Source organism: Antrostomus carolinensis, unplaced genomic scaffold (assembly GCF_000700745.2).
Source record: "Antrostomus carolinensis isolate BGI_N321 unplaced genomic scaffold, ASM70074v2 scaffold15138, whole genome shotgun sequence".
In the NCBI taxonomy this organism is placed as follows: Eukaryota; Metazoa; Chordata; class Aves; order Caprimulgiformes; family Caprimulgidae; genus Antrostomus; species Antrostomus carolinensis.
Window position 1 is genome coordinate 89190 of NW_010332419.1, and position 12065 is coordinate 101254.

The 12065-nt window shown below is 37.5% G+C and overlaps 1 protein-coding gene across 1 annotated transcript in view; it reads right to left on the minus strand.

The window, feature by feature from the left end:
* BICRAL (BICRA like chromatin remodeling complex associated protein) overlaps window positions 1–12065 on the minus strand; it is an 18017-nt gene that overhangs the window by 544 nt on the left and 5408 nt on the right. Inside the window, 8 exon segments of the mRNA XM_029086363.1 lie at window positions 8–285; window positions 1081–1183; window positions 2662–2756; window positions 2924–3069; window positions 3196–3257; window positions 4985–5082; window positions 6346–6449; window positions 8266–9965. Coding sequence (XP_028942196.1) covers window positions 8–285; window positions 1081–1183; window positions 2662–2756; window positions 2924–3069; window positions 3196–3257; window positions 4985–5082; window positions 6346–6449; window positions 8266–9965 — 2586 coding nt within the window.

A 12065-nucleotide genomic window follows, 5' to 3' on the forward strand; every position in this document is an offset into this window, starting at 1 on the left:
AATTAGCTTTTTCAAACTTTAAAGCTTTAGTGAGGCTCTCTGATTTTTTAGTAGAAGCTATTCCTTCTTGTGGTGTCAGAATGTTGTTAGGCACTAGAGGAAGTTTACTGTGATTTGTGGTCTCTGCTGAGCTGGATTTTGGTCGGTCTCTGGCTTGGGTTTTGGTAGTCTGACTTCGAGAAGGTAACGTTTTGCTCGACTGATGGTCACTTTTGCTGGACTGTGCTTCTTCAGTTGTTTTATCAAATTGTTTGGCAGAACAACAAAAATCGGCTTGATAACCATCTGAAAATTAAGTAACAACATTTTACTTAAATTGCCTACACATCAAAACAACAGACACTCCAATGTAGTTTCTGAGTAGTAAAATTCAAGTAACATCCACAGCCTACAGATTCATGTCTAAGAGAAATACACGTGCTTAAGTGTTCTGCTGCATCCAGTGTAGGAGATTATCACCAAATTCATCAGCATACTATGCACGTATCTGCACTGTAAAACCAGACTAAGGGCACTTCCCAGCATTCTAAATAGGCAAATACGGTCCCAGGAAGACTAATACCTTCTTCAAAACATCCTCTGAGTATGTTTTAAAATATGCAGAATATGCAGAACATTTAAACAAATAGTAACTGTTATCTTACACAAATAACGTGTTTCTACTGCTACATTCAACAACAGCCTGGTAAAAATGCTGCCATTTACGTGGCCATGACATTCCAAAAGCAGCACTTCATTATGATGAACAGAAGTATTCATGCTTCATACAGCAGTGTTCTTTCTGACTGCCAGCAAACTCCCAGATTCTTCCCTCCTGGAACTGAGACTGTGCAGGAGTCATGACTATTGTCAAAAGAAACATTTCTCTGACAAACATGCCAAATATTTTTTTTTTCCCCAAGTAACTGCCTTCAACTCTACAGCATCTCTACACAGTCGAATTTGGGAGTTATTAAAATTTATCTTGCAACTACTCATTCAGTATTTTGATTACCAGAATCCCAAGCAATCAGTGCCTCGTTTTTAAACACTCTACATTTATGCTGTTTTTTTAAGATTCAGAAGTTAATCATTACTTACCAGGATCCACTAGTGCAAGACGCTTATCTCGCGTCAGAGACGCCCTTTCTTCCTGGTTAAACATCCTATCAATCATAACCATTTCTGCAGAGGGATTTATCCGCTAAAGGAAAAGGAAAAGGAAAAAAACAACCTCTGTAGTCACTCGTATGTTGGTACAGCTTAGTCACTCTTCAAAGAAAAAGCATGTCTTTCATCATGTGTTTGTGGAGAATGTTCACAATTCAACAGCTTCTTCAACAATCTTGACTGTGACCCCAACCACTACTAAAACTCGACCATAAAATACCATCACATTTGATGGTACATTTTATTTGTTAAAGACTTTTAAACAAGGAATTACTATTCCAATATTAAGAATTGTACCTTTTCAGAACAGAGTATGTTTACCACTGTACATCAGAATTTTTTTGCATCATACAGTATTGGTTCTCCTTTAAGAGAGAGAAACATCAAAAACCTTGCAATGGAACCATCCTATCATCATGTTTCTTCCCTGCACTTCTCTCCCATCCTTCTAACTAGTTGGTGTTGAGTTGCATTTTGCTGATACTTCCTTCAAGCCAGGTCGATCCATCCATGACAGAAGAAAGTTCACTGGCTACTAAGCCAAAACACAGGCAACTAGTCCCAAACCTGAACACTATGTGAAATAACCTCTTCAAAATGACCAAATGGGATTTTCCAAACAACATACCAGATGCTAAAAGAATAGATTTTAACCTCCACTCCTGCCTTGTACCTGCAATTACTTGCACATATTTGATGGTCAGTATATTTTTTTAACGGGACTGCTAGCTTACAAAATCATATTAATTCTAAAACTTGTATTACATATTACTGTTTCTAAAGCAGAGTGATTTAAATTTCTATTATACTCAGATGCAAAACTTTTCCAGGCTTGAAAACTAGCATGTCCGAAGCCACAATGGATTTCCTGATCCTTGTAAAATACATTCTTAAGTAACTTTGTCAGTTTTCTTTTTACCTCATACCAAGGATTGTGAAAGCACTTAAATCAAAAGTATTTCTGATGAAAATGTGAGGTTCCACCTAATTTATAAGGAGAAGTAATGACTTTCTAAATTGAAATATGATTTGGCTCCAATTATAATATGGTTGAAGTCCTCTGAATGGAGATTCTCAACATTCTTTCAGGCTTTATCACCCACAGAAATAAAAAGAAATCACCTGCCTGACTACCACAGCCTGGTCAGTGCTAGAGCAAAGTAAAAGCAGAGAGCAGAAGTTCACGCATCTTCAACATCTATGGAACTTACATAGGGGCACTGTGAAATACAAACTCAACCCATTTCACCGCTTTTAAGGTGTGTGCCTACACTTAAAAATGCAGGTTGGCCACTGATACTGCTGGGGCAACAGTAAGTACACTGGCGATATATATATATATATATATAAAAAACCTTCATGCATATATTTATCACCTTTGTAAGGTGATGAATAGTATCAACAAAATGAACTGTAATGCTAGTTCTCACCTTCCTGTAGATGTTTTTTTTTTTTTAAACAAACTGAATCACATCCTATCAACATAAAATGTACCTGCATTATATGCCTTACCATTGCATCTTCTATAAGCAAGCATCTGTATTTGTTCAGCATAGCCTGTGTCCTCTTCAGAAGCTGTGTAGCTACAGATTCAAATTCACTGTCCACTAGAAAGACAAGAGTATACTTTCAAATATTGTTCTTCAGTAACCAAAACGTTCAGTAAGCTGGAAAAAATTTAAAATATTCTCTTTCTTATTGCTCTAACTTACATAAAGAATTCTCTCAATACATTGACTACAAATGCACTGCCAATTTTTAAAAAGATAATTACCTTTTCTTAAGTCTTCCTCTGTTGGCAGTGATCCCTGGCACACATGGTATGAAAGGAGTCTCTGAACTGCATCATTTAATGATCTGAACCGACTTTTATCTGGAGTCACAGCATGCACTTGATCCTTCTGTAACTGCTGTAAAATACTACAAGAAAAATTAATGATATATAATTAACACATACTCTAACAGAAGTTTATACATTGACAAAAAATAAAAAGAAATGAAGGTTAGAGGAAATATCTGCAACAAAATTACAAAAGAATAACTTACAAAGCTCCTTTAGTTAACTGTTTAGCAGCAGGCCTTTTCTGTCCAACTAAATGGCCATCCACCTAAGTTCAAAATAAAAGACAAATTACAATATACCTCCTCCTTTGCAAAGCCTAAGTTTCAGCATTTATTTCTGCCAATTAAGTACAACACCAATATTAAATGTAACCACCACAGAAGTACAAACACTTTCAACTACCTCCTATTTTCACAAGTCACTGCATCAATGAAATAAGGAAGTCATTTCTCTTACATTAATCAAAGGTCTGAAATGCTGTTTGTAGGTAAATTCTGCATACACATGCTTCACTAGGAAAACAGCTAATTATCAAATTTCACAGGTGAAAAGAAGAAAAGGTACAACTAAAAACTTTTCCAAAGAAATCTGCTCTCATGAACTGTCTGCATTTCTCAGCTGATGTCATCTTGCCTGATTTTGATGGACTGGAGTATCTGTCAGCAAAGCAGGCTAATGCTGTGAACTTGAATTCTCAAAAGCCACGGTGGCTGGGCAGGGGGTGAAAGTGATTCTAGGAATTCTGTTTCAGTTTTGATGCTATAGATATACCCATCAGGCAGATCTACATCATCTTCTCCTTTCCTTAGACATTTATGAAGCCAAGGTTTTTCAAGAGAACACTATCCATCCTATGATGTGAGGCTGAGACGTTAAGTTTTTTTAGTCAACTAGTCTTAATAATGAAATTGGTCACAGTACAAAAGTTATTTATGATTTAAAAAAAGACTACATGAAAGCTCTTTTGAACTATAACACTGTTAGAAGGAACAAAAAAAAGGCACATGGTACAGAGCACCCTTCTTAAAATAGTAGCAGCATGAAGCAGGCACATGGTAATGGTACTTGCTGGGCAAAAAGTCTCTAGCTTCACAGCACAGAAATCATTCACCGCAGGATAATGAACACCTGACCAACAACTACAAAACCAGGCTAAACTCGTAATGGAGCACTACTGTGAGTATCTTCTGCTCTACTTGGACATCAGCAAGACAGGGAAAAACATTCATGTCACACTACACTGGCAAATACATTTGCAGTAACAAACAAAAATTGTAAATCACATCCTCCCTTGTTTTCTTCCATGACTGTGCAGTTTATTTCCATCCACAATGAAGCCCACACTTTCAAGTCTACTTCAAACCCTCGCTTCTTGCCTTCAGCTACTCAGTCCATGAATGTAACAATTATCTCCTCCCTCCAGAATTTCTTGTATTCTCTCTCCAAAAATGCTGGCCTTGCCTTCCAGCCCCAAATCCTGGACGTAGCGTTAAATTTTTGTACATAGTTGCCACATATAGGAGAACTTTTGGTGGTTAAAAAAAAAGACACTGGGGAAAGAAGACAATGCAGTAAAGAATAAAACAAAGACCAGACAGAATTTTTTTGCTATTTCTCACAAACCATCCCCTCCCAATCAGCTAGAGAATGGCTGAGTTTGTAAGAAGTAATGATAATAATAGGTCTAACTGTAACTGTCTAGTTTATGTCTAACTCAATGAGGAATTGCTATGTCATACGAAATTATCTTCAGGGAAGAGTACAGTTAAGACTCCACTTGCTGAATTATATCTCAAAACAGCATTCAGAATATCAATTTGCAAAATACTCAACATTTATTAAGTCAAGGTAGAATTTGACAAGCTTGAGTGACTTCATATACTCTAAAAAAACCTGCAAGGACTCCTAAACTATCAATGTGAAGCTGAAACATCCCTAACTTCACTAAAACATTAAGGGAAAGGAAAACATATAAATAGAAGGATTCTTTACCTGTATACTCTGCTGAACTGATGATGATCCTATTACTTTTTCTTGTGGCTGTGTGGTTCCTAGAGACTGCTGTATGATTTTTCCTCCAGAGTCCTGTCCTATAAAAATTAAGTTAAAAAGACTCTGTCATTCTCTTCCTGAGCAAGAGGAAGACAATTTCATATACCTATCCTTTTAATTTTACTTGAGTTTTTAGCTTTTAGGAGAAAGATACATGTTTCATATGCTTAAAAGCATTAGTGCAACTACCCTGGGGAGAAACTGGTTCATAAAAATGAAACAGAACTGACATTTTGTGCTGCAAACTGCAAAAATCCTCAGGTATAAATCTTCTCCTACCATAGTACTGCAACGTAAAAAGAAATTCAAGTACCATTAAGTATAGTGTCCTAACAATTTACTGAAAATCATACACTACATTTTATCAAGCTTTTCAATACTAACCCTCCCTCGAGCATATAAACCAATTTTTTCTAGAGCTCCTGAAAGTATTTAGACAGCAGGCATAATTTTTCTTCTCCCCCCTCCCCACCGCCTCTAGATTTTCTAGATGGGCAGACTTCCTCCAACTGCCTTGCTCAGGAATTCAAACATAATCTTATCAGCCACGCTACGTTACAACCAGCACAAAGAAGGATTTTTTTTTTCCACCAAAAACCCCATACTGTGCTGACTGTAGAGAACTGAACAACCTGCACGTAATAGTACACAAGGAAAAAGAAAAAAGCAGACAGATTACTGAACCTTATGCAAAAGGGGGTTACTTAGGTACAAAGAGAACACGAAGGTTACTGCTCTTGAATATATTGGGTTTGTTCTTTTAGTAGCATGGTGCTTCTTGAAAAGCCCAGTATTCTGCCACAAACAATGCATTAGCTATTCTAACTGAAAGTGACACATTCAAAAACAAATCAAGTGATGACAGTCTGCATATAAACCTTGTAATCACTATTCTTCTTTCCTCCGTATCTGAAGCAGCCATCACTAGAGAGGGTCTAGAAGTTTCACAGAATTTTTAGAGGAAGTCCATATTTTGGAAATTACTTATTTCTATTTTCCTAAGCTAAAAACAAGTAAGAAAAATTAAACAAGAGTTTTGGATTTTATAGAGGGGAGAAATAATTGCTTATTGTGGTGATTCAGTTTTTCACTCTACAAAATGAAGTGCCATAGTTGGGAAAAATAAAAGCACACACTCAATACTGAAAAATTTAATTTGCGTTCTTCTAAAAATAAAATCCTGATAACCTTTAGAACCCCATCAGCACGAGCCATCAATGCAAGTCTGACAAATCAAAGAACAATGAATTTCTACTGCTGGAGAAAATTAAGAAAATTATTTTAAAAAGACCTTAGTTGACCTGATAGTGTGTTGCTCAGGAGACTTGTTAGCTGAGGCTGTCTCAAATTATCCTGGGTCTTCGATGCAGAAACTGGTGATGTCTGGTTCATAGCTTTTTTCTGTGTCACATACATTAAAAAACAAAACAAAACAAACAAACAAAAAAAAACAACAAACAAAAAAACAACCCACAGTCAAATATTTACTGAAAACTTCAGAGGAAAAAAAGCAAAAAAGGCAACTAAAATTCAGTACCAGGCATCCTTTTCCAACCTCTAACTCCTAAGTGGTGAAATGTCAGACACCTCAATTCCTCCTAACTTCAAGAATTTTATAAAGTACATCAGAGAGAAAGAGAAATTACACTAACAGTACAAATATACACCAGTTACATTAGAGAAGAACTATGATTTACCACTACAAGTGCCCTCAAAAAGCTCAGCTTTTGAGTCTCAAGACTGCAAGATGACTAAATAAGCTGTCTCCAAAACAAAAGAAATACACAGAGGAACAAACTGTCCAGTGTTTAGCAACTAAATGATGTGGTTTATGACACAGTACAACACTTAAAATGCAAGTACAAACAAACTAAAAAGATACTAGTAGACAGCAGAATTTGTTCTCTCTAGTTCCCATTTTTAGCTCTGAAATTTCAGAACAAAAAAAAAATTATCTTTTATAGCAGTAAGAAACATTATGCTTTTGTAACTGCTGAAACTCACTGACCCAGCACATATCCTACAAAGAGGAAGATGTGGACACACAAAGAGAAAGTGAGGCAGGCCTCAAACTACTCATCTACAAACAAAACGCTACAACCTGTGCTAGCAGTTCTGGCAAAGACTAAAAATGTGGTTCTACACCAGGTTCACCCTTAGTTTCTAAATACACATTATTTTCTAAGACACTTTATTTCATTGCCCATTTTGGTCTTGGTTAAAAAAAAACCCAAAACCTATTACACCTTTGAGAAAAGAGAAAGATCTAAGATAATTAGGGCAAATGCATTCTGAGACAGTTATTATTCAGTATTTTAGAATGACCAAGGAAAAAACCAAAAGCAAATAAAGGACAGAAGTGGAATAATAGCTTGTTGCTAATTGTGTGACAAGTCACTGAGTTAAAATATTGGCAGAGTTTGGAAGTTCACTTAAGAAAACAGACAAACTTGAGTTGAATATATACTGCAATTGCATCACCTGGACAAAACAAGACCAGTTCTCACCTTAAAAGTAAATTCAGATTATTTTTATTATTATTATTACTGAGCAGACCTCTTTTTAAAGGAAACATTTTTAAAATGTTATGCTTTTATAAATTGCTTTAAGAGGTACTTTTTCTTAAGTATTCTGTCGTTACTTCAAATTTGAAAGCTTCTAACTGCTCCAGACACACAAAACTACAGTGGGCAAAACGTCAAAAATGTTCAGTTTCAACAGAATAATTTCGGATGGTAAATAACAAAGAGAAACCCAAGAAACCTTGTCATCTCTAATCTGAATAGGTCAAACCTGGAAAACACATGCATCATTTTTAGTGAGGTCAAAAGACTTGTAAGTGCTAAGAATGTACCCAAGCCTCTACATCTAGCTTTACGGTAAGATGTTCAGCAGAGCTCACAGTTGTAAAATCTTACAGTGCCCATTCCTTTAAATGGGAGCAGAAATAGATTAGTGCTACAAAGTGAGCTGAAATCGTTACTAGAGATCACCAACAAAATCTTCTGAATTAATCAAAGTGACAGACTTCAGAAAACACCAAATGAAATTATGTCTCTGGGTTCCAGTAATTTTCAGTAGTTCCACAGTATTTGTATTGTAACAATACAAACTAACAAAATTAACGTGCTCTGTATTAACACCAACTTTAACACTTTGCTAACCAGATTTTAGCATAGCTTAGGAGCATTTCTTTGGCTACATTCTCAAGCAGCTTTCATACCTGACCAAAGGCGAACTGTTGCTGTGTTACTCCAACCGACGTGTGACTAAAGGTGCTGACAGATTTGGAAGAGGACGCTGGAAGACGATGCGATGCACTGATGGGAACTTGAGTTCTGTTCTGTGTGAGCTGATCTCCAGTAAAGCTTCCTCCTGATGCGACAGACTGAACTGATGCTCCCAAGCTAGGATGTACTGAACCAGAAGAACTTGCAACAGCAAATCGATTAGAAGCTGACATGCTCGAGACTGCCGACTGCCCAGGTGACATCGTAGTAAAACTCGATCTACCTTGAGAAACATTAGCTTGACTGGGTGACAAATGCAACACCGTTGGTGATGCCTGCTGCAGTGGCACCTGTCCACCAACAATTTGTGAAGTTCCATGATTTACTATAACTTGGTTTCCAGGAGCTGTGAATGTCTGGCCAGAAACAAGTTGAACAGCTGTGTTCTGATTATTCAGCATCTGTCCTGAATACGACTGGTTGGCTCTTAGCATGTTTGTAGAGTTCCTGTTGAGCATTACATGCTCAGCAGACACTTGGCTAGGAACCAGTTGGGAAGGCTGAGTTTGAAGAAGTTGTCCATTTATAGTCTGGACATGATGAACTGAATTAGAACTAACAGATAAACTTGTAGGTATGAGAAACTGGTTTTGAGGTGCATGGGGCTGTCCCATAGGAGAATGGATAACAATACTACCACCAGCATTGCTGACTGTCTGAGGTGTAACTGATTTCCTTGTATTCTGTTGATTAACAATATTAACAGACATATGAGGACCAACTACTGAACTCTGAGGCGAGTTTGCAGAAGCAAACGGAATCCCTTGCTGTACATGATGTTGCTGTACTCCCAAGTTATTCACATTGTAAGCAGTCTGCTGACCCATCTGGATAGGCTTTGGTTGGATATTAATAGGAACTTTGTTAGAGTTTGGTGCCAAGCCCCTTTGAATGATGATATTATGGACAGGCAATGACGTCTGAAAATTTGTGCTGTTAAATGGAACGGTTACAGGTTGTGCTACTGGACTTGAATTTGAGTTACCAAACAGTGAGTTACCATTTGGAGTTTGTCTATGAACCAAGAGGCCACTACTCATGTTTGCAGGTGCTTGCTGACCATTGCCTTTCAGTATAATCTGAGATCCATCAAGGTTATTAATGGTCATCATGGAAGGTTGATTACTAAAGGAACCGATTAGCTGTATCTGCCCAGAACCACTAATCTGGCTACTATTAGACAAATGCTGGCTGGGAACACTAATTCCGACATGTTGCATAAAGCCATGTTGCACACCGACTGTATTGCTTGCAAAAGATGCTCCAACAGGTTGCTGTACCACTTGAGTAACTCCTATAGGTTGCAACGTCTGACCTGAGTAATTAGAAACGTTAGAAGCCTGAGTAAAAGATGCTGATGAAGAAGGATGAAGCTGAGCTTGTGCAAACTGTTGGCTAGAACCTACACTGGCATCCAAATATGCCTCTTCTGCCAAAGTCTGTTCAGTAATATTGGCCTCCTGCAAGGACTTCTGAAGAATATCAAAAGGCTGATCCTCAGTAAGATCAGGTAAAGGAGAAGACACAAGTTCATCTTCAAGAAACTGAAGGCTACTGGACAGCTGCAGTCCATCACTAGGCCCCTCTCCAAGCTGACCGCTTACACCTTTTACAGACTTAGCATCAGTGTTCTGAAATGCAAAACAAGAAATAAATCATTTTCAGAAATCCCAAGCTCTGCCTTGTTTCCCCATTAAGCTTTTTTTCATGCAAGCAAACTTTCTTTACAGAATTATATTCTTTGCATAGTATGTATATAAGGTGATGTTCATCCCATACAGCGGGCCAGCATAAACATGTGCATCACTTACATCCCACTCATGCCCTCATAACAGACTGCTGGAGACGCTACTCTCCTTTCACTTCTCAAATCTCCCAACTCCACAGCACTCAGCTCTGCAGCTGCACTGTTTCAAGAGGATGTGACATGCTCTTGAAGTACCATTTTCCCTTCCTCAAGCTGAGCACTGTATGGACAAAAGGATAAAAGAAAGGAGGAGTGAAAAGGCCTCCTCTGTAACTCAATTTGGGACAAGGTTTCAGTAGCAACAATAGTAGCAGGGAAAAGGTGGGAGAAAGCTGCTCTTTCGCTGACTTCCTCTATCAAGGGAGATCCATCTCCAAAATCCTACCAATATTTCCATAGTCACACAGTGCAAACTAGTGATCATTTCATAAAATTAAAGAATTATGCTAATTCTTTGATTAGAAAAATTTTAGGAACAAAGCAGTAAGAAAAACAATGCTACAGACTTTGTAGTTTATGCTAGTAAAAAGATTACAGAGAACTATATATAAACACTGAAACTACAGCAAAGTAGTAGTACCACTACAAAATATTACGTGGTACCTTGAATGAAAAAATCCTCCAAATCTACATCCATAAATACTGTGACAAGGAAAATCAGAACCTACTTTACTCTGGCCTACTGTCAGTGAGATTTTCCTAAAACAAAACTATGTCCAGAAACTTTAGACAACACAAGTATCAGGTTTCTACAGGTGGAATGACAAATTTAAATGCATAACAATACTTGAAATAGTTTTAAGTTAAACAGAATGCACCTTTCTAAATTGCAAAATCCTATCTCAACTATTCAAAAGTTTCCAGTTTCCTTTTACATCAGGACAAATGCAAAATGTGGGTATGAAATTATCAGTCAAGTTCATACTCTGAGCCTTCACTCCTTGAAGGTCACAGACGCTTCTTTTCACCTCATATAAACAGTGTGAAGATGCTGCAAGCCATAATTACCACATGCAGTAACATCCTCACCCTAACTTCAGTTCCCCAAGCATATTTGTTCAGAATTTTACTCCAATCTCTTTCTGAATCAGTCTGTGTATTTTATAAAACGCCCATCATATTTTAAAATATTTAGATATTGTTCTTAAAATTCCATAAAATATTTTAAAAATAAACTTATAAAATTACAACTTTTTTTTTTACATTTATGTTAAAAGAAAAAGGGAATTAAACTAACACTCAAATGTCTCAAACTCTGCACCTCATGAACACCTAAAATTACAAATCATGTCTCAACTGTACCTAGCTGCCATCGGGCAGAGTAAAAAGGAGTCACTAACTAGGATGTTATCAGGACTCATAACTGTCAGGTTCTTGGGGAGAATGACCTATTGCATCTGTAACTTGTCTCCAGTGACAATGACCAATGTGAAATCTTTCACAACTGTGTAACTTCCAGGGCTCCAGTTAATGCTATTCCAGTTGGTACTAACAATTCAATTATTACTACTATTACATGCAATCAAGATTAATAGCTTGAAACTCTTGCTGGAATGAAGAATCTCATGTCTCATTCCCTGCTCCCAGGACTGTTTAAAATCCAAAACCAATCTTATGCGCATAAACTGGAACAAGATTCAGAACAGCCACACAAAACACCACGCTAATTTCAACAATAAATTAGTGCCTCTGCAACTTCATGAGTCTGCTTACCAACAGGAGTCTTATTTTTGCTGGCTCCAGGAATACCCTGCTCTCTTAAGCTGTTCTACTATACCGTAATAAGAAAGTGGAAGCAGTCACTGAGTACAACCCAGGTCACAGAGCAATGGCTAAGGAACCCTCTCATGAGGGTTGTAAAAGAGACTGACACTGCCCAAGGAAACCAACCTGGAATCAGTAGAGGTGCTACGCAACCATTCAAGGAGGGGGGCACGGGGCGAGTGGGGACAGAAGGAAAGGGCAGACACTGCTTTCTCATCCT